The sequence below is a fragment of the Ipomoea triloba genome, chromosome 4, assembly GCF_003576645.1.
Source record: "Ipomoea triloba cultivar NCNSP0323 chromosome 4, ASM357664v1".
Classification (NCBI taxonomy): Eukaryota; Viridiplantae; Streptophyta; class Magnoliopsida; order Solanales; family Convolvulaceae; genus Ipomoea; species Ipomoea triloba.
Genome location: NC_044919.1, coordinates 2,471,667 through 2,494,572, shown reverse-complemented (window position 1 = coordinate 2,494,572; position 22,906 = coordinate 2,471,667). Strand labels below are relative to the sequence as shown.

The 22,906-nt window shown below is 36.4% G+C and overlaps 2 protein-coding genes across 5 annotated transcripts; one reads left to right on the top strand and one right to left on the bottom strand.

Annotated features, from left to right (window-relative positions):
• The first annotated feature begins 2,936 nt into the window (after window positions 1-2,936).
• Window positions 2,937-6,446, top strand: LOC116016589. 2 transcript variants are annotated; one of them, XM_031256924.1, is made up of 3 exons: window positions 2,937-3,417; window positions 4,398-5,204; window positions 5,619-6,446. In XM_031256924.1, the coding sequence occupies exons 2-3, from the start codon at window positions 4,597-4,599 to the stop codon at window positions 6,298-6,300; spliced, it is 1,290 nt and encodes a 429-aa protein (XP_031112784.1). In that variant the 5' UTR covers window positions 2,937-3,417; window positions 4,398-4,596; the 3' UTR covers window positions 6,301-6,446. The 2 variants fall into 2 exon arrangements, with proteins under 2 accessions (XP_031112784.1, XP_031112785.1); XM_031256925.1 differs by having other exon boundaries at window positions 2,937-3,423.
• A 528-nt stretch (window positions 6,447-6,974) lies between these two features.
• Window positions 6,975-21,883, bottom strand: LOC116017589. 3 transcript variants are annotated; one of them, XM_031258195.1, is made up of 26 exons: window positions 21,506-21,881; window positions 20,150-20,230; window positions 19,405-19,542; window positions 19,083-19,193; window positions 18,796-18,846; window positions 18,585-18,685; window positions 17,983-18,076; window positions 17,201-17,332; window positions 16,762-17,022; window positions 16,587-16,665; window positions 15,545-15,633; window positions 15,379-15,462; window positions 15,137-15,211; window positions 14,982-15,029; window positions 14,716-14,811; window positions 13,726-13,955; window positions 9,721-13,172; window positions 9,541-9,620; window positions 9,290-9,370; window positions 8,957-9,028; window positions 8,767-8,872; window positions 8,500-8,554; window positions 8,282-8,410; window positions 8,071-8,188; window positions 7,815-7,894; window positions 6,975-7,640 (listed from the first exon to the last, which is right to left on the bottom strand). In XM_031258195.1, the coding sequence occupies exons 1-26, from the start codon at window positions 21,668-21,670 to the stop codon at window positions 7,220-7,222; spliced, it is 6,429 nt and encodes a 2,142-aa protein (XP_031114055.1). In that variant the 5' UTR covers window positions 21,671-21,881; the 3' UTR covers window positions 6,975-7,219. The 3 variants fall into 3 exon arrangements, with proteins under 3 accessions (XP_031114055.1, XP_031114054.1, XP_031114056.1); XM_031258194.1 differs by having other exon boundaries at window positions 6,975-7,643; window positions 21,506-21,880; XM_031258196.1 differs by having other exon boundaries at window positions 7,597-7,691; window positions 21,506-21,883.
• Between the last annotated feature and the right edge of the window lie 1,023 nt (window positions 21,884-22,906).

Genomic DNA, 22,906 nt, shown 5'->3' with positions numbered 1-22,906 from the left:
GGGCCCCTTAGGCACCGCAACTCACATGCACCTGAGCTGTCAAGCTTAGTATACATTTAATGGAGATTTTTGAATTGGGTCAAAACTCCAAATCTTCATTCTTTCACCCAATCAAATAACACCCTTTATCACATGTCTCGTCAACTTCAAATTAATACATTCACAATCTCATATCTTCCATTTTTTACTACAAAACAATTTACTTTTACAGCTACAAATAATATTTAGTTCCGCGTTTCATCTTTCAACTAGTTACTTAAACATTTAGCTTGGTAATTATAAGGTCCATATTCACTCCTATGAAAATTGTCTATGGACCTCTTGATTTGAATAAGTTTAACCGAAATTGGTTTATCTCATTGCCAGCTAAAGTCATAACATAAACTTCACCAACAAGTGAAAAGAAGAGCATCATCTACTTAACCATTGAGAAATACACCATCCTAATTATAAAAATGCATGCATTGCATTTTTCTAAAAAAATTCAACCATTGATAATTTTATGAACGGATAAGATTAATTCACATATTCTTAACTGGAAGCTTAATTCTCCTGAAAATTCACACCGTTTATATATATCTATCGTAGGATATATTATTCGGTGCCATCGGTGGTGAGCTAGACCCATGTGTTTTCTTCTTTTATTGAAATTTATTTGTGTTCCCTAAATAATAATAATAAATTAATAATAATAATAATAATAATAATTTTATATTATTTGAGCGTGGAAACCCACGATGAATTTTTGACTTTTTCGTATATGTTTGATTGGATAATGTTAGGAGGCAAACAGGCCGTAGAATTTGCAAAAAATTGGAAAATGGATAGCGATAGGAAGAGGTGATGATGACTTTAAGAAATACCTGAAATTAAGAATTTTGTATTGGTCAAGTTTTTCAACCCATAAATTCTCACTTTTTTTTATTGGACATTATATTGAATTCCTCCTCAATCATCTTGCTTTTACATTTATAAAGTTTAAAGGATCAAATTTTGTTATTAATTTTTTTTAATTGATTAACATAAAAACTAGTTAATTAAACAAACTAAATAAATGATATGATACTAAGAATGTAAATTAAATTTGCAGATTGAGATTTAGAGTTGTTACACTATAAAATAAGTGATTAGGAGATTTGTGTATTGATTTAATATATAAGAAGTTAGATCGGTCTAGAAGGGGTCAAAAATGTCTAACTAATAATGAGTCTATATATGAGTGCATGCAAGAGGTAATATAGAGTAAAAGATGATCCTGACATGCTAATAGAGTAATAGGAACTTATTTACATTTGACTGTTCTACTAGTTTATGATGGATCACGATAAGTGAGTACGATTTATAGGTAGAAGCAAACAATCATTTAGCGTGTGTAGCATCATGGTTAAGCGGCGCATTAGACTCTGTGGCCAACTACTTTGACAGCTAAATTGGTGTAAGTTGACCCATTCAATCATATTTAGTCTGAGTGGTTCTCTTAGCCAAACCTTTTGATTACACGCATTTAGGAATGCTAAAACACTAATTTCTTGGGCTTGTTTCTCTCTCGAATCTATTATTTGGATTATTGGGCCAGTTAGGCTCTATATGTAGAAGATTAAATTTATGTCATCTTTGCTAATAAAACAAGACGTCGGAATACAACAATTATACATAATTAAACTAACTCTATTTAAAAAGTTGGCATACTTCAAATCATATTTACTACTGGAAAAATTATACATTTTCTTTAAAGAAAAAAAAATTAAGTGAAAGAAGAAAACAAATACATTTAATGGTACATTTTTTGAAATTTAAAAATTGAAAATAAGAAATGAGGAATATAAAAATAGGGAAATAAAAATGGGGGAATTGAACAAACACAACCTTAATATCTCCAAGTGAAGTAGTCACATTGAATTGATCTTTTCCAAAATGAATGCTATAATTTAATATTCACATTTATAATTAAATTAATGAAAAGAATATTTAGTTAAGGTAATGATGTCACACTCACCACAAAGTCGTGTCTGCATACAATTCTCTAATCGAGAACAAAGTTGTATTGGATACAGCTGTATTCCAATTTCCCATTTTCTCCTTCCCCACCCACTCTACCCTCTACTTTTATACACCAAATAATATTAATAATAACAAAATTTAAAAAAAATATTATTATTTGTATAGTCTTCTTAATATGACTTTCGAGCTTTGATTTAAGAGAAAATCAGCAGTTATTACTCAAAAGTGAGCTCTAATGAAGTAAATCAACTTATATTATACATGATTGACAGACTCAAACAGGTAAAGTTCTCAATAGAAAGTTCCATAAGGAAATTGCGACTTATTACATAGGATTCGATTTACTTTGTGTACACCAGTGGATAGTAATAGTGAATTTCTATTGCCATTTAAAAGATATTATTTTAATTCAATCAAGAGTTTAAAATTTGTGATGAATTTCATTAATCTATGAAAATTAAATAAGTATAAAACAAATTAAACGAATTAAATAATACGGAGTATAATTTTTGATAAAAATTTTAATAAAAAAATACTAAGTAATTTTTTTCCTCCAATTTTACTACAAGCATTTTCGTTTTATTATTACTGTCCTATCTTCTAAAGTGTCGATCAATATTAACTTTAGAATTGATATTATCAGTTATTTGGCGATAGTATATATTTATGTGACTGAAATTAGACATTTTTTGTTTCTTTTTTAATTCACCCACCCTCCTCAAATCTACATTTTTATCCCACTATTGTATGACTAATTTGATTTTGGTCTATAAAGTCTTTTATTTTGACACAATAAGACTAATTTTTTTTTCGGTTTAAACTTCTTTAACCGGGTGTACATTAAAGAAAAGAAAAAGAATGGTTCTTTTGACCTTGCATTGAGCATAGCGACGGTAACATTATAACAAGCTGTGTTATAGATACATACAGTCTGTCTCTATATCTCGGCATATGCAGGGACAGAACCCAATATAGATTATGCATCCAGTCGTCACACCGAGGCACAGAGAGAGTGATGTGGTTTCTCGTGATCCCTGCATCATTTTCTTGGACTCTGCCTTTTGTTTAGCTGCTTCAAATTCAATGATCCTTGCTCCTCTATAATCCACTCTTCAAGAATTTACATTGGCCCTACTGACACGCACGCCCACACACACAATTATATATATACATCTCTCTCTATATATATTCACAGAGGGAGAGAGAGAGAGAGAGAGAAGCCTATTTGCAGTTTTGGGGTTATAATATGGATGGTTATTGGTAAAGTTTCAATCTTTTGTCTCTGGGAAGTCTGGATGAGAAAGCTGTGAAGATTTTGCATTTTTCTAAGCCTGTGGGAGCAAAATTTGGATGGTCTAAGCTGCAAAAAGTGACTTTGGGTTTGATTTTGCTCTGAAGGAAGAGAAAAGCTTCATGGTAAAGGTTGAATCTTGGATTGTTTTTTCCTTTTTCTTGAACTGCACTCCTCCTATTCATATCTCTTTTCTGTGTTGTGAGTGTTGACTTTTGCTTATCTGCTAATTCTTTGTAAAAGACCATATTTTAGTTGTCATCTAAGCTATTGTTTTTGCATATTAAACCTAGACTTTCTGTTTTATGTGGCAATTTTTTAACCCCCCAAAAAAAAACTTTATTAATTATTACTGTTGATAATCTGTCAGTGAGGTGAGAGAAATGATAATTGCAGTGGGAATTTAATAGAGGGCAGTGCAGACTGGAATTATATCAACATAGTGGTTGGGATGCTTAATTTTGTTTGGGAAGATGAAGTACACTGTGAGCTTTTTGCCCTTTTGAGTACCATGTATTGCCTTCTTTTTGCTTTATATGCCCAACAAGAATATAATTAGGCTATAAATAAGGGATAAACAAAACATTTTTATGGTCCTAATTGCCTCAAGTTGATGAAGGGTACTTCATAAATTCCCCCAATTACATGTAAAGAATGTAGAAAGTTTAAGGAAATGAACTATGTTGTTATATGGTAGAATTGTTTTCAGGATATATGCTTTGTTCTGTGTCTTCAGTTTCAGACAATATTGGTGCCTTCTTTGATGTTCTTGATCCTTGATAAGTCTGTTTATTCGAGTAATTTCTTTTAATTGCTTCTGGTTTTGGGATTTCTGGATTTAGAGCCTTCGTAGCATCTTTTTCTGTATTCTCGGTTCACCTCCTAGTGAGAAACATCGAGTCCAAGCAGAAGTCTTAAACTATGAACATATTAATGCTCGGTCTGATTAATGCAAGTATCATAGAATGAGCTTATAGTTGTTTGTTCTTTCGTATGCAATTTAATTTGTGGAACCTACGATTATTGGAAATTTGTAAGATGAGTTTATTTCCTCGTTCTGTAGTTGCTTTGGTAGATTGTTTCCTGAGTGTTCGTGTTGTAACAGGTCTATGCAAGCAGTCAACCGTTTTCACTTTTGTATTGAAGTGAAAAACTCGAGGGCGGGTTTATATAAACTGAAGGTATATTCAGCAAGAATGTCGAGTTAAGAATTGATATCAACAAGGGGCTTTTACGACATCAAAGTGTTTTGTCCAAACTCTGAATCTCCAACTTGACAGATTAATGGAGTACTTGTGACCGGAATGGATCCTCAGGCATTCATTAGGTTATCAGTCGGGTCGCTGGGATTGAGAGCTCCCGGAACAGCCTTGAATGGTACGAAATCAGGGAGCCATGCATTCTCGTCTCCCTGTACGTGTGAGATTCGCCTTCGAGGTTTCCCTGTGCAGACAACATCGGTTCCCTTTGTATCCTCCCCCGAAGCTACCCCGGATGCTAACAGTATAGCATCCAGCTTTTATCTTGAGGAATCTGATCTCAAAGCATTGCTCACACCCGGCTGTTTTTACACAAATCATGCTTGTTTGGAGGTTGCTGTTTTTACGGGACACAAAGGTACCCATTGCGGGGTTGCTATGAAGAGGCAGCAAGTAGGCACGTTTAGGTTGGAAGTGGGCCCTGAGTGGGGTAAAGGAAAGCCAGCCGTTCTTTTCAATGGCTGGACTGGTATCGGCAAGAACAAGCAGGAGAATGGGAAACCGGGAGCTGAGCTTCATTTAAGAGTGAAGCTCGATCCCGATCCAAGATACGTCTTCCAGTTCGAGGAAAAGACTAAATTAAGCCCCCAAATAGTTCAGCTCCAAGGAAACATCAAGCAGCCTATTTTCAGTTGCAAGTTTAGTCAAGATCGGTAAATATATTACATATTTGCTTTCTGTCATTCCACATTATCAATCTCGTCTTTAAATCTGATGCATATTCTAAGATATGTTTTCCCTTTCGCCTTCTCTTCATTCTACACTAGCTCAATTTCGTGTTAGCATGTAGTTTTCTATAGTCATAACGCTAAAGTATGGTAAATATGCTGATATTTCACATCAATAACTGTAAAGAGTCTTCATAGTTTTTCACCTGATATTTCACATCTATAACTGCCTTTACAAGAGACGCTTATTTGTTTGATCCTACTGTTGACTCTTTGTGCTTCAATAGGTTGAGAAAGTAGTTATGAACAGATATTACATTGTAACAGAGTCAGTAGTACTAAAAAAAAAAAAAAATTGTTTGATCCTACTTAAATGCTACTACTAATTGTGCATTACAGGGTACAACAGGTGGATCCGCTAAGCAACTTTTCGTCTAGTTTTATTGATAGCTCTGATATTGAAATAGAAAGGCGGGAGAGGAAGGGATGGAAGGTGAAGATACATGACCTCTCTGGCTCGGCTGTGGCAGCTGCCTTCATAACTACGCCGTTTGTGCCATCGACCGGTTGTGATTGGGTTGACAGGTCCAACCCGGGAGCTTGGTTGATCGTACGCCCTGATCCTTGCATGCGTGAGAGCTGGCAACCGTGGGGGAAGCTCGAAGCGTGGCGTGAACGAGGCATCCGAGACTCCATCTGCTGCCGCTTCCACCTCCTGTCGGATGGTCCCGAGGGGGGCGGGGATCTCCTCATGTCGGAGATTCTCATCAGCGCGGAGAAGGGCGGGGAGTTCTACATCGACACTGACAAACAGGTTCGAGCTGCAGCGAGTCCTGTGCCCAGTCCAAGAAGCAGCGGTGACTTCTCTGCGCTGAGCCCCGTTTTGGGCGGCTTCGTCATGAGCTGTAGAGTGCAAGGTGAAGGCAAGTACAGCAAGCTCCTCGTGCAACTCGCCATGCGACACGTCACCTGCATCGAGGATGCGGCCATTTTCATGGCGCTCGCTGCAGCCGTGGATCTCAGTATCGAGGCGTGCAGGCCATTCAGAAGGCTCAGGAGAGGTACTCGCCATTCCTGGTGATATACATTAGTGTATAACTCTATAAATGCATATATGATGTTCATGTGTTTCCAGAAACTAAGGAAACCTCCCATGTACTCTCCTGTAACAAAATGATGTTTTGTACAGAACCGGCGTAATGTTTTCTGAAAACAGTTTCTTCCCCATTGTCTGTGTTTCCAATTCTCCATTTTCCATTTCTCTAAAGAAGAGACAATCTCTATCAAGTTGGTCAGATAGTTGGTCAGATAGTTGGTCAGATAGTTGACAAGTTTGGTTCCTTAGTTTGAGCTAGTCAGCTATGAACAATCTAAACTGATTTACCTCTTTGTGATCTTTTACTAGCTAGTGTCACAAAACAAACTTCACCCAAAGCATAACTTAGAATAGATGCAAATGCAAGCTTTCCTGTAAATCAGACAAAAATAGAATTTTTTTTTTATTTGAACCAGTCAATTATGAATAACCTAAGCTGGTTTACTTCCTTGTGGTCCTTAGCCAACTAGGGCTACAAGGCGAACTCCAACCAAAGCATATCTTCGAATAGCTATGGCTGCAAGTTTTCCTGTAAATCAAAGAAAAATAGAGAATTTTCTAATTAGTAAACAAAAGGCAGTGAAAGTGAACTAAGAATATAATGTAGCATTTAGGGGCAATAAGTCATCATTTTGTACAATGTTGCAAGCCAACAAGAATTTATGCTTTTAACAATGATCATAATCTGAACTCCAATCACATTGCAATTTGATTACGGCACAAAGGTTTTTGTCATAAGACATCAACACATTTCTGTGGATATATCACAGTTGCCTGTCAATGGCTGTTCCCTGAGTGTCTATTGCTTACATGACCATAATACATCTGACATATATATGACTATACTAAAGTTAGCAGGTGAGATGATGGTTCTACAACATTCAAGGTTTTCATTCTGGATTTGCTAGTGTTTTCTTTCCCATTTCCCTTCTCGTCTGCCATCGCGATCTCTTCGTTCCATGATCTGCCTGGACTTGCCGCCGCCCCTTGATCCAAGCTTTTGGGAAGGCCCGAAATTCATAGACACCCCGTCAAGTGCTGATGCTATGTCTGCGTCCCCAATACTTCCTGTGTCGCCCGAATCCCTGCTTCCGTCAAAGTTGTCATCATAGCTGTTGCCACCTTCATCTGATCTGTCACGGGATTGGAGAATAGTTGGGAGCTGGCTTGAGAATTGCCTCGCCCCAGATAACATGACTGTTGGCATGGCTGCTGTGGAGGAACTCGTGGAGACGGTCTCTGGCTGTCCAGTGCCAGTGCTCGCTTTCAAGGTCCCTTCGTTTACTGCTCTGCCATTTTCTCTTTCACGGTATCTTTCCCGAGGTCTACTGGTGTGTAAAACGAGACTTGTCAGAATGATACTTGCAAAAGTCTAACTGGTAAAGAAAAGTAAGGTAAGCGGGAAGAACACTGAACTAAGAATCGAAGTTCTCAACTACCAACTCAATTAAGATGGTGAAAGCTTTAAAACGAAGTTACTAAAACGTTTAAACACTTGCCTAGTATGAGTGGATGAAAATTCTCGTCTTGATGGCCGCAGTCCAGATTCCACTTGCTCGAGTTCCCTCTGGAGTTCTCTCTGCGGGTGAACAAAATATGATCTTAGTAAAGAGGGAAACAGCAAAAGGAACGGTAAGCTACGCTGTTTATATCTGGAATCCCGAGTTCCCAGGATTTCAGGGTAAATCCCATCAAGTGAGCTACAGTTATCTTGGCACAACTAACTAAGCATGAACCTAGGAGGATCCATGTTACCTGTGTTTGCTTTTCTTTCTCCAAGTCAAGGTTGTGCCTCAACTCCCGGGTTTTAGCACGCTCAAGTTCTAGCAACCGCTGTCTCTCGATTTCTCTTTCTACTTCAGCAGTCCTCTCTCTTACACATTTAAAAACCCAACACGATACCAAATTTCAATTAGCATTCTCAAAAATTAAGTAGAAAATAAGCTAGGAAGATAAGAGGCAAAACCTATCCAGTTCTTGTAGAAGTTGTGCTTCTCGTATAGCAGCCTCTTCCAAGTATGTTTGGCGGGCACGCCTAGTGAGTAGCTTCTTTTGCCTGCGTGCCACAATCTGTTCTCTGAGTCGGGCCTTCTCCCTGGTTAAAAAAGATCATGCAAACAGATTAGGTAGAAAATCTCCAGAAAAAATGAATTAACGGGGCAGATAAAATCGGTACAATCATACATGGATTTTATTCCATCTCTGATTTGCTGCAATCGGTCATCATTCTTTGCATACCCTACATTAGAAAATTGAAGAAACATATATAAGTATAATAGATAACGAGTAATTCACATAAACAACAGAATGTTGCTGAGCAACACTGTCGGATTGGTATCTTAGGATTCCTTTGCATGCTAACAAGTACCAGTTATACCTCAACTAAAACCATAAACTGTTATCCTCAATACTAAGTAATGAATTTGAATAAAGTAAAGAACGGAATATCACCAGATAATAACGGAAGTTGATGCTGATCTTTGAAATCATTGGATAACTCCTGCAGAGCTTTTTCTTTTTGAAGAAGTTCCATTTCAATCTCAGCTTCCTCCAATTCCTGAAGCAAATTCGGGTCATTGCTTAAGTAAGAAAATAATAGTTTACGGTGTTTACCCAAAGTATACAAAAATAAAAATCTTACCAGAACCTTGCGGTCGCTTTCCTTAGAGAAAAATTCTAAATATGATTGGACAGAGGTTAGATTGGTAATCACCTGCAAGAAGTTCACATATAAATGAACAAACTATTCAAAAAAGCATTGATGGAAAAAAACGTAAATGAAAAAAGTTGCAAGAATATGCCATGCAACTAAAATAGCAGTATGCAGAAAGATGGTCATGTCACATTGAATTCCCTCTTTCTGATTTCTATGGCCTAGTTTGAATGGAAAAGGATTAAGAAAATGAATTTGAGTGGACAAAAGGATTACAGTAGTGCTAAATAAGTTTGGAATGATGCTCAGAATATTTGGTACCTCAAGAATTGTTTCACGTGTACTTGCAAATCCCGGGTCCACTTGTTTTGGAGAACTTGAAGAGATAGCTTCTTTCAAGACCTTTCATCCAAATACATGACCAAGAGAGTGGTAAGAATATGGATTTGGGAGAAAAAATGTCATAATTTTTAAGTGAAAGAAGTATTTAAGGAAAAGGGAAACTGTTGCCTTCATGGCTACATCACATGCATTATAGACATTTTCCTCTATAAGAAATAATCACCGCCTACCTTTTTGGCCTCATCCCCTTCTTTTCTCAGTCTACATAAAGCTTGGCACACCGTTTTTTCAGGGCCCATAGGGATTTTTTCTACAAATAAAATGTAGGCAAAGAGATATGTATCAAGAGAAATGCTTGAACAGTTGGTAACTCTTACGTAGCAAAAGAAATTAAAAAGAAAAAAAAATACCATTTCCAGCAACTGAAAAGCTTTCAATACTTCTCCACAGATTTTCAGGAATCAAAGAAATATCTTCAGCTGGAGAGTATAGGCAAATACAGGCAAAAAGTGCAATAGAAAGCTGTGTTAATGGGCCTTCACACATCGACTGGGAGAGTTTTGTCAAACACCAAAGAACACAATCAGCTGCAGCAAGAAACGATTGCAATTTAGGCCTTTCAACTAATGGCACATAGTTCACAAGGAGTGCCATAGCGTTGATTCTTAAGGGCAGTGATGTGTCAGAAGAGGCCAGCAAAGCCACCTGATCCCAGGTGCTTGACACCAGAGCAGAAAGGACTACTGACTCAGATACAGAAGAAGCCCTTTCTGATGATACTTTATCAAGTAAAGTTGGTAATAAGACAACAGATCCACCACTTCCATCTTGGCTCACAAGTTCACCAAATTGCTTAAGCGCAATGAAGCGCTGTTCTGGCTCTGGATGGCAGAGCATTGAATGGAGCAGATCATTCAGAGCTTCACTTTCTTGGAGGCAGTTTATGCCTCTCGCAAAAAGTGACGACATCCACTTATCTGTTTGTAGCCGCCAAGCAATTATTGGTGCACCATGTGAAAATGTTTTTATTGCAGAGCATATTTTATCAATCACATCATGCAAATTAAAGATTTGAGGCACATGAAATAGACAGTCAAGCATCATTGATGCAACCTCCCAGCAATGGTGTTCCTGAAGCAATATAACCATTTCAGCAAGTCCTTCAAGACCAACTTTCCAGTGATCAGAGTATTCATTAAGAGAGATGGACTTGGGCAGACTTTGCTCATCAGTTACTCCAGAAACAGAAACTTTTTCCACAATAGAAGATAAGCATCTTAAATACAGGAAACACTCTGCACAGACTTGTGTAAGATTCTTGGCCAGTTTACGATGAATTCTGTAACATTGCTCAACATTCTGACTGAGCTTAGAAACAAGGGTATCTAAATTCTTGGAGAAGCTCTCGATCTCCTTAATCTTAAGCTGACATTTTTTATTCACGTCATTGTCATTTTTGTAACTTCCATTCGGTTCAATTGAATTGGGGTACATATCTTCAAGAAAACATGGGAACTCAGATCCATCACCATTTGTTGCAGCCATATCCATGTTAGAAAACTGAGAGATCTTACATGGAATGACACCCCAAAATCTTAACAGGTCAACTATCAAAACCTTGCAACTTTCCATAAGAGCCTGATATGCACAAAGATAATCATGAAAAAATGTTGTTTGCTCAAAAGAAGCAAAATCTGCAGATGTGATAGAAGAGTTCAATAGTTCTATCTTGCAATGGGAAGAAATATCAGGAAACACTGAAGCCAAAACAAAAACCATTAGTGCCCTGCAATGCCCTCTTACACTAGAATTGCTTTCATTCTCACTTTTGATGATACCAAAGAGTTCATCAAAGCATAAGGACTCAAAACTAAGGCACATACTGTCGGTCACTAATCTCTCCTCAGCAGATGCCTTTTGCAAGGAATACGAGATGATTGGCTTGAGCAAAAGCATCACAGAATTTAGAAATGACACATCACAATATGAGGACCTGCACAAGGATACGAGGACTTGTACTACTCTTGGTACTTCCGGTACTATTGCCTCCATATGCTCAGTTACAATGGCTTCAAGCACATAGAGAACAATAGCTTTTGCATTCTTTGCCACAAACCCTTTCACAGAATCTATATTATTTTGACTGGAAAGTTGGTCCTTTGGGTTCTGAATGAAAGGCTGTGAACAAAACTCAGAGAACCAACAAATCAAATCAGGCACAGTTGTTGCAGGAAGAGATCTCAATTGCAAAGCAACAGCTTGCAGTATAGATTCCCCAAGAGTTTCAAATTGTTTTTTCAAAGTTGGAAAGAAATGACTGATATCAGGGTACATGATGTGAAAAGAATGATGTGTACCACTAGGACCAAAATCCTGCTTAAGGCCAGATTCTTCAGTTTTTTGGACTTCATCTTTACACTCAGATATATTGTCAACTGCAGCAAGTTCATCAGAAAAAACATGTAGCAAATATGTTAATTGCTCTATATCTGAAACAAGAAAGAGCCTATCCTTCTGATACTGTATAGCATTACGAGAGATTGCCATCCAACCAAGAAATCGGGCTAAAGGAGAAACAGAAGTTGAGAAAGTGGGTATTTTCTCAAGCCAGGCTGAAGGAGGAATTAGATTTGCAAACTGAAAACGACTCTTGACATTGATTGAAAGCTCTAATCCTTCAGCAGAGCCACTAGAAGCAACCACTAATCTTTGAAGAAGCATCCATAAACGTTGAACTAGTTGTAGCTTCCACTCTTCTAACTGTGAACTCCCCTCTTTAAGTTGATAATAAAAAGATGTCAGCTGCCTGTTTAAATGCTCAGCAGACCTCAATATTATCTCAATAATGTCTGCGGGAGCACAAAATAATTTAGTTCCTGAGTGCAATAGAAACAGAAGAGTTTGCAGGAGTACCTCATGCTGGAGGTAATTATCCCTTTGCAAACGTTGAATAACAAAATTACACAGAAGTGCTTGATTCTGTCTAAGTAAGGTAACAGCATCTGCTGTTTGAGTATCTTGCTCAGACAACTTTATGACTTCGTTTTCTTCTGCACTGGGAATTGGAAGTTCTCCATCACAATTTTGCTGATACCCCCTGTCTAACTCAGCAGCTTGAAGCATAATTTCAAGAACAATTTTGTCCCTTTTTCTTTCAAGATAGATTAATGTTTTCAAGTCATTTTCATTCACTTCAAAACCTATTTCAAGATCACCAAATCCACAATTTCTGCTAGCCCTGCCACTTTTCATTTTGCTTGTAACCTTTGGTGTGTCCTTGAAGGACATCATGAAGTAGGGATTCACATAGCATTCTGCAGCTAAAAGAAGGGCATCTATAGCAGCATCATGGCTCTCAGGGTTTACCTCATTCTGAGAATGCAAGTCCAGAGCTAACCGCCTAAACTCAGATGATCTCAGCTGACACTCTTGATGATTCACAAGTTGTAAATAATCAGCCTGCAAATAATGACACTCAACAGTCTTGCTGGCTCCAGGTACTGCATTAAGAAGATCTTTCTCAGTGGGGTTAGCTTTTGTCTTGGCACTACTACGACTTGAATCCAAGGACATTTTTTTGGGGCTGCCAGAAGCTGTAATGAGTGACATTCTATTAATTTCAGGGGGAGCAAATAGAAGGCTGACTTCATCAGGAAGATCCATCTTCGAAGACATGTCAACATCAGTCTTTCCATCTGTGCTATCTTGGACAATAGGGGTTGAAGCAACACCACCATTGCAAATAGCAGTAGAATCAGGTGAAATAGATGATTCTGACCCTGGCAGGCAAGAAACAGAAAACTGGCGAAGGTTGACATCAGGAGGTAACTGAATGTGAGGCTCCAAAACTGAGAGGAGTACACTGAAAAATACATTGATTCAGAACAAACACATAATCATAGGGCAAGATGCTGGTTTGCAGAAAAAATTAGTCATATGGCCCGTATTGATACATCAATCATACACGAATGAAACTAGTGTTTCCAACATTTGAACATCAACTGTGTAATGTTCATTCACTAGCAAAATAGGTCTTTTATGGATCCATTGGGGAAACCGAGCAGTTTTTCTAGTATCCCTTCCAACCCAAAAGGATCAGAAGGTCATACCACAATGATCTGCGAATCACCAAAATTATTGCACACTCCACTATTGTCAAGTGAAGATCAGACGACTCTTAGAGAGCCCTAATTTAACCAAGTTTAGAACACTCATTTGTAAAATTGTAAATAAGGATAATCTATAGGGTTGGAGAACCAATGCTAGACTAGATTATACAAAATGGGATCATAAAATTCTTAAGTTTCTTATAGGCTTGTCTTTCTGAACATAAGGTACATCAAGAGGCAATAAAGAAATTGAAAATAGTTGGTACTTGAGAAGGAGAGTTGTGCATCTTTCTATTACGATATTACCTGGGAGAAACTGATCCCCGTCTCCACTCGGCTTCTAAAGATGGAAGCAAAGCAGGCATTCTTACAGCTGTACGAATCACATTTAGTGCAAGAGCACAGTTGTGCTCTTGCTTTTCAAGAAAAACTGAAGATATGTTTCCAAAGGAAATTGTACTTTGTAGCGGGGTAATCGCTGGATCAAGATAAGGTTCAAGCATCTCAATCAAAAACAGAAGTCGGTGCTTGGCATCCTGAAAAAGAAAGAAATTAGATTATTAGAATTGCATGTAAAATTTAGGTTGACCTCCCAAAAGTTTTAATTTGTAAACATAATATTAAATTATTAGGCCCACCAAAAAAAAAAATATTAAATTATTAGAATTAATTTAGTATCAAAATATTCAAAATCTAAATCATTAATTCAAAATTTGAAACTAAGTGTACAAACAATTTAACGTATATAAATTTGGTCTAAAGTTACTAAGTTGTTGTTAATTAATTAATTAATTAATTAATTAATTATATATAGGGGTTCAAATGAGACAGGGTCCTACTATAAAAAGTGAGGACTAGTCACAAGCTCATAGCCGCCCATCAGGTTCATCAATGGTTGAGGGTTATAGTAAAAAAAAAAAAACACGGAGTCAATTTTATAATTATTGCAAACTTGAAAGTTTTATTAACACCGCCCTTTTTCCTTTTATTTTTTAGCAACCCTCAACCATTTATATACCCAAACGGATAGATCATATCAATCCTCACTTTTTACCTGGGAGCATATTCTTACATGAACCTTCCCCTACATATATATATATATATATATATATATATATAATTAATCATTATCAATTAAACCTATTTAGATTATAGCAAGACAAATTGGGTGATCCCCCCCCCCCCCAACAAACGAATGGAACCAAATTTAGTAGATAGAAAACATACTGTTTTCATAGAAAGACATAAATTGAGTTTCAGAAATAGAAAATACTGTTTCCATAGTAAATAGCTTGCCTTATATTTTGACAAAACTTCATCCATATGCCCAGATAATGCCAACACAATATATTTGAGGGCGGCGCGTGCTTGAGCAAATGAATGGCGAGCACCCTGATGCAGTTACCACCAAAGGAAACAATAAATTGTTTCACTGTATCAAAAACAAGTAACCTTGGCAATGCGAGATACATTGAGGGTATGGCATAATTAAGGCCATGTGAAAAAATACCGACACCAGAAGCAAATTAACTAGTGGATCAAAGCACAGAAGTGCCACATACCTGGATTACAGCTAAAAGGTCCTCCAAAAGCTCCACAGTTAAGTCCATCTGACCATAGGCAACCAAGACTTTTGAATGAAATTCACAAGTAACAACAAAACCAATTCGCTAACAATCAATACAGCTCAAGCGAATGATAGCACAATTTGTAAAACCTTTGCAATCACTTGAGTCATCCAGGGTGCCAACACACCTGAGCACATATCAATGAGGACACATGAAGCCTTAGCCTGTAGAAAAGTTTGATTAAGCATACACTTGCAGATGAAGTCAATTCAGAATCAAATACTAGAGGACAGCGAACACCAAAGTGTGCATGGTCTAAAATAAAATAAAATAAATTAGAAGTTGTGTTAAAAATTAAGAGGTAAGAAGAAAAGGCACAGATATAACTGACATGTGTTGGTGAAAATGAGGACAAGTAACCCGCGCATGCATGAAGAAGAGGACGATAAAGTGAAGAGGAAGAAGTGCCAACGATCTGCAACAATAGAAATAATGGTAAGAAGAAATATTCAAATGGAAAACAATAGGCACAATATAAAATAAAATTGTATCACAACCTGAGATAGGGCTTGCTGTACAAAAGGCAGTTTCCACTGGGAGAAACTGTCGTCAATTTGATCAGCGATGTTGACATTAGGACGCAATGCTAGAGTACACAAAAAGAACAGAATTGTCAGCAGTAATCCTGACAGTTGAAATTGCTAAATAATTCTAAATACTAACTTTTTTCTATATGTAAACAGCTTACATATCAATAATGGCTGTCTTAAAATGTTAATTCATCCAACAGTAGTAACATACTATAATTTCCTAAAGAAGTTTCAGACACTTAATAATACAAAAAGAAAAACCTTTGAACTATATCTATATTTGTAAATACAGAAAGATATTCACTACACAAGTATTTTTACTAATGTAAAAAACATTTCATTTGGATAAACGCCTTGCTTGGCAATCAGCGGTTAGCGGGTTTGACCAACGGATTGTCTCAGTGGTTTGTAAAAAGATGTTTGGTAAAATTAGATGTTTAATGTTAGTAGTTAACATGTAAAATGACATATAAGGGTATGCATATATTTCATAATAATTATTATTTAAAATAATAATAATAATAATAATAATAATAATAATAATAAAATTAGATGTTTAATGTTAGCAGTGGCTCCCCTCAGTTACCACTTTTCCCACATCGGTGGGAAAAGTGGTAATGGAGCCTTGAGGCTCCTATAAAAGGAGCCTCAAGGCTCCAATATTTTTAGCTTGCCCAGCCCATCCAAATCGGATGGGCAAGGCATAAAGGAGCCTTAATAGTAATAACTGTTTTTTTAAATAAATAGGGGTGTTTTCCTTTCCCCAAAATGCCAATCCCAAACGCTGCCTTGGATTCCAGCGGTTTGGAGCAAACCACTGGTTAACCAAACAGTGTCTTTGGCATGATCAAAACGCCAAAAATGGCAGATCTGCCATTTACCAAACATGGCCAAAGGATAGTAGGATACTCCACAGGACATTACACCTGATTTGAGTGTCTAATAGTAATATAGGGCATTAAGCAATGATAAGTGATAACTAAAAGGAAAAATTTTATAAACTATCAACCTGGAAGCAATGCTTGCACTAGTGGTAATGCTGACCAAAAGTTTGAAGAGTTATCTGCAAACTTGCTGCAAAGCAGGGGCTGCCACAAAAATGAATTTGTATGTTATTTCATGTAAATGTATCTTAGAGCATAAAAGCCAATAGATGTTGCAGGAAATTTGTTTTGTAATCTGACCTGGGATGCACAGGCATAAAGAACATGCAAAACCCCTTCTTCCACCAGTGCAATATCTAAGACATTAATGACCTTGGAGTCCCAGTGATGCTCAGGTGACCGGAATTCCTCCCCAAATATGTCAGAGTAATCAATGAAAGAAGCAGGATATAAAGTATCTAACTTTTTGCCTTCATCAGGCAGAGAAGATCTGCTGTCCAAAGATTGGGACGCGTCTTTCAAGCTACTAGGCTCCATAAACTTCAGTAAAATTTGAGAAGCCTGGAGTCACATGAGAGATTAGGAAGTAAATGAAGCCAGCTCTCATTCCATGATCTTCAATTTTCAGTAGGCATACACATTTTTATTTACTTATATGCAAAGAAAAGAAAATACTTTATATTAAGCAAATAGTTAAATCTAAAATGAATAATTAAAGATGAAAAAAGTGTGACATTACCACTCTGCAAACATTCCCCAGGTTATAATCCTTATGTGCCTTTCTAAGCAACATGAAGATTGCATCTGGACGGAACACTAAGTAACTAGATGTTGGTAAGATCAATGAAGAAGCATTCCGTGATCTTCTTGGCTGCAATGTTAAAAGAGTGGAATACAATTATGCATTTATCCTAGCAGACAAGATAGACTAAGGAAATGAATAGGAAAATATAATTATATGAATCATTTCATAGGTTTTCCCTAAATAATGAAGCACTGAACGTAATTCCAAACTAGTTGAGGTTGGCTATATGGATTCTATTTCTCCATTCAGAATCTTCCATTGCCAGTTCAATGACTCCTTGCATGATATCTATCTAAATAAGTTTTGGTCAACCCCTAGCTCCTAATACCAACCAAAACAATAAAAGGGATGAAAGAAAACATGCAACTATACTGATATATAACATTAATGAAAAGCATGCAGGAAAGCAGGAAGAATAAGTTGTGTCCAGGATTTGTAAGTAAAAAAATGTTAAAACCCAATTATTATGGTGCTTAATATTTTCAATTTGAAAACCAGAGCCAATCCATATCCCAGATAAAGAAGGATGCATTTGTTTGGCAGCAATAAGCCTCACATCTAGACATCTAGTCAAGTGTTTCTTGATACGAGTATATGACTTCTCAAACTTTTGGGTATGGAAGAATAAGTTATTCATTTGTAGAGAAACAATTGTTATGACAGAACCCCTCTTAGAAAAGGAACAGTAAAACAAAAGGAGCATTAGATATATATACCTCAAAATTCGATGAAACAGTCAAAGCTGTGGGCATCTGATTATTTCTAGAAGTTTCAGATTCTGAAGTGTTGCCTGCCAACCTTGTTGCTTCTCTGAAATGGAAAACAGAATATTAAAAATCAAAATTAAACCTCTTTCTGCTTTGAAAGAGTGAAAGAGGAAAATATGTGCTGGCATTAGTCAATAGAGGAAAAACAATCTCAAGACTGACATGATAAAAGAATTATTACTATGACAACACAGATCTATAGAATTTCCTTGTATTAGAAGTAGAATAAAAGTTCCATTTTTCCTTTTCTAGAAGGCAATTCTCTTTAGCTAAAAATTCTCTTAAAACTTACCTGCCAAGTAAATAACAGTCCCCCTGGTTGATTGCACAAGTACTCATTGTTAACGACAAAGTCAAAGTTATGGAAGTATATTTTAAAGAGAAATATATACATTGATGTAAAACTTAATTGTTCAAACAAGTACTACCATGTTACAATAGTATTGTTAGACAAATAATTTTCAGTACTAAGGAGTTTATCCAGAAGAAATATACCCAACATATAGATGGGAAGCTGAATGGATAAAACAACACAATTAATGGATACCAACCTTTCCTTTACAAGGTGAAGAATCGGATAAAATTGACCAACAAGCATAGCAAGAAATCGAATACCAGGCTCTGCTGCTTCTGAAAAGCCATTAAGATCAGCCTGCAGAGAATCAACTGAAGTGTTCAATAACATATAGAGAGCATTTGAACTAAAACTGAACCAAAAAGTTTGCAATTTTCTATTTCTGGAATCCAAGTTTAAAGCAATACCTCTAGTTGGGGAAGGAATGGGGCCAGCCGGGTTGTAATGTCTTGAAGCAACTACAAATCCATAGTTAGGCAAAAAGATATGTGAACAGTGATTAACGCATGTATGCATGACAATAAATTATATATATATATATATATATATATATATATATATATATATAGTGTGTGTGTGTGTGTGTATGTGTGCAAACGCAAGGAATGTAAACACAAGCATGTGCCTGTGCATTGAAAAAAATAATGCATAAAATTTATTGTGTTTGTGCAACAACAGTAACAGTGTCTTCCACCTGAAGATGCAAATCAGAAGTATCTTGTCTGTGTGATACTATGTGTGGCAGCAAGTAGTCCACAGCAGGTTGAAACTCTGGTTCAAGCCCAGTAACTGAAATGCCAATCAACTGCACAAAGGTTATAGGAAATGCTGAAGTGAGAACAAGATTCACAAGTATACAGGTAGTAAATTTGAGAAGAGGATAATAGATAGAACCATGTGTTCCACTCTTCATGGCAAGTTAAAAATAAACTTTGGTCACAAATCAGATAATACACAGAAAAAATTAGTGAGAACAACTATCAATCAGTACAAGCAAGTGTAGATCTAAGTGTAACCTGAATGAAGAAAATTGCTATAGGGGAACCCCGCAAGCAAGATATCCGAATATAACGACAAGGAGTATAGTTCATAGGGTACATCATGTCACGTCGAGGTGCTTCACAGCGTGGTCTAGCTTTTGCAAAAGTCTCTGGCTGTCAAGAAAAAATGATTAGATATAAGGCCATTAAATCATAAAGATTCACTTAAGTATCTTGTGGGTTCAGCTGCTTAAGAAGGCAAGATGATTTTAAAATGACGTTCCATGGGCATATAACCACCAAAGAAAGGGACAGCAGAAGCCATGCAGGGAAGATATGCAGGTTCCCAGAGGAATCATCCTATCTGAATCTAGAAAGGACAATAAATACTTAAAGCTGGCATCTTTCAGTTAGAAGCTGCAATAATAAGTTCATCATTTCTTGCACTAAAGAAATGCATGATTGCATGGCACATAGACACTAGCTAATCAATTAAGACAGTAAGAAACCCAAAGAAGACTTTAAGATATTTTACCATAGGAAACAAGAGCAAAGATCTAATATATGCAGTAAACAGAGAAGCCATAAGGTGGGGCAAATCCAGATGCACAAAGAACACTAGAAATGTTTCTTTAAAGATCACTCAAAGTTAACATATTCCAAATAATCCTTCTGTACAAATCTTTCAACTTTTCAAGACCATATTCAATAACGGAAAGAACAATATAGACAAAAATAAACTTCATAATAAAATGATTGGTCAAATCTCTCTTTCACAAACCTTGTAGCGCAAGCCAACCGAAATTTCCCATTCCAGCACAGATTTATTATATATCCTTATATGTGAAAGCAGACATGGTTCCTGCCATAAACAAGGCACAAAAAACAATAAATGTAGTTGAATGTTTCTAAAAATAATTGTCAACAAAAAATTATTTACAGGGAATGGAAAGAAAGGTGGTAGCCACTTCCAAACCAAATCTACCAGCAATGCTAAAGGAGCAAAATTATAAATGCAATATGGCTTGCATCTAAACAATCAGGGACAAACACATTTGAATTGAATAATTATCTATAGGGCTAAAAAGGAAATGATATCAAAGTGTAGGATGTATTCTTTGAACTCAATATTAGCCAATTTAGAGTCTTAGACTTCATATTTAATCAATTAGTTGTACAACTTAATAATCTTCTGAAAACAAGTCCATCACTCCATCTAATGACAAATTTTGTGAATATTCAGAGTTGATGTAATGAACATTAGAAAGTATATCATGTTGGAAAAAACAAAAACTAAAGTTTTCCTCTCCAGTACAGTTCTAATCTGGGGAGGCACAGAAGAGAAACAATTAAGAAAATCCATAAATGACACAAAACCAAATTATACACCTACACAAGGAAATAACCTAACACTGTGTAAATACACGTAAGCGCACTTATTCCAAATTTGGCAGTTAACTTGGAAACTACCAATTGACTAAAATAAGCATATGTTCAGATATTTGGGCAATAAAACATGTCTTCTTGTCATGATCGCAGTACATGAATGATGTATTTAACAGCTCCTTCAATTTCCAGGGTTTGTCATCAAGAGTCAAATATCCTAAAGCCAATTAGGTGCAATTGTGCAAACAAAGAAATAAGAAAGAAAACTATAGTCTCACTTCATCAGCTAATCACAATTCTATATGAAAGGAACCTATAGTAATCTCCAGATACAGTATGATAAAATGAAACCCCAAAATTCATTATTCTAGTCTCCTCATGATCTACATTAACAATCAACCATGTCAAAACCCAAAGAAACCACCACCTCAATCTCACAGTTAAGTCCCAAGTATGTCCACTCCAACCAAGTTAGCAAACAGAGTCAACTCCAGTTTAACAGAACAACAAATTAGTCCAGCTAAGCTACAAAAAGCCACAATTCCTGTGAACTATGCGTCATTTCCTTCTCCACAGAACTATATCAACTTTCAACTTGCAAAAACACCCTAGAAATGAGAAATCCATAGATAAGAGCAAAAGAAGCCATGTCCAGTAGAAATTGAGCTATTGGAATCGAAATTATGAACAATGAGCGGTAGAAAATGAAGCCACACAAGAGAAACGCGCAACAGAGGAGAATTATACATACATCGAGCTCAAGTAAGATCCACTCCTTGGTGTTGGTGCCAGTGGACCAGTGGTTCCGGAGGTCCGGGTCGAGCACATGCGAAGCCTTCTGCGCCGGAGATTCTCGAGACATGGCCTTCACTTTGAAAGGCAGAGGTTTCACCCTCGGCTCTAACTCCACCTCCATCTATCTATCTCTTCTTCGCCTCTCTATCTCTCTATTTAGGTTTTTCTCTGGGTAGATTGTTTCGTACAAGGTAGTAGTATAGTACAGGGGAGTGAGGAGCAGAGGCTGAAGTATGATAGCCGGGATTTACAAAATTCGCTTCTCTCTCCACCGACCACCGTCGTCGAGGGAGTAATGCAACGACAATAGCCACGGCGAATTGTAGTAAAGCCCTTCAAGTTTTGAACAATGTAATATTTCATCCAAAACATTTTTAAGTTCGTAACTAGTACCAAAAAAATATACACACAGATGTATAAGAGCATCTCAATAATGTGAAAAAAAAAAAAAAGTAATATCAAAATTTATTTAAAAAAAAAAAAAAAAAACGCTCAGGCGGGCACGAGAGTTGTGCCTCACGCAAGTGGTGGGCCCCAAGTTTCTAAAAAAAACCGTGGTCGTCCCCACCACTCTCCTCAATGGTGGGCCCCAAATTTCTAAAAAAAAAAAAAACTATAAATTAGCAAGAAGACCTTGCACCCCTCTCTCTCTCTCTTTCATATTGATATTTTTTGTCTCAAAAACTATGCAAAATGCACTATTGGGGATGACTTAAGAATAACAATATTTCTATTCGTAACTTTTCATGAGTAATAGTAAGTGGTGTGTCGGGGTGAATTTTAAAAAATAATAATAATAAAGTCGTAGTGGGTCGAGTTGTATTGAGTTTTAAGTACAAAACTTGTGTAGAACCTCACCCGATCCACTATGTGTGTATATATATATATGTCCTTAATCAGGTGAGAACCATGTCCCATGTGAGAACGTGAGGACAAATCCAAACCATTGATCTAGTAGATCTAACGGTTGAAATAAACAAAATTTTGTAATATTTATGAAAATGACCCCGCTTATTTTTTACTTGATTTCTCATCCATCAGATCTTGCAGATCAATGGTTTAAATTTGTCTTCACATACACACCTAAAGAATTAGTATGTACTCCGTAGTTAATTATAAAAGTTACTAACATTTTACTATTTTTAATTCTAAACTAATAAGTTTATTTTATAAAAATTAACAATATAATCATTATATTTGAACATTTTTTATTATTTATGTTTAATATAACTAGTAAATTTTATTATTTATAAGTAATTTAAATATTATTTTAAATTTTTTAATAAGATAATAAGTGGTGAGCACACGTACCAATAAGGTCAAGGTGCCCTGATATTAAATAATTCATTCTCATGTT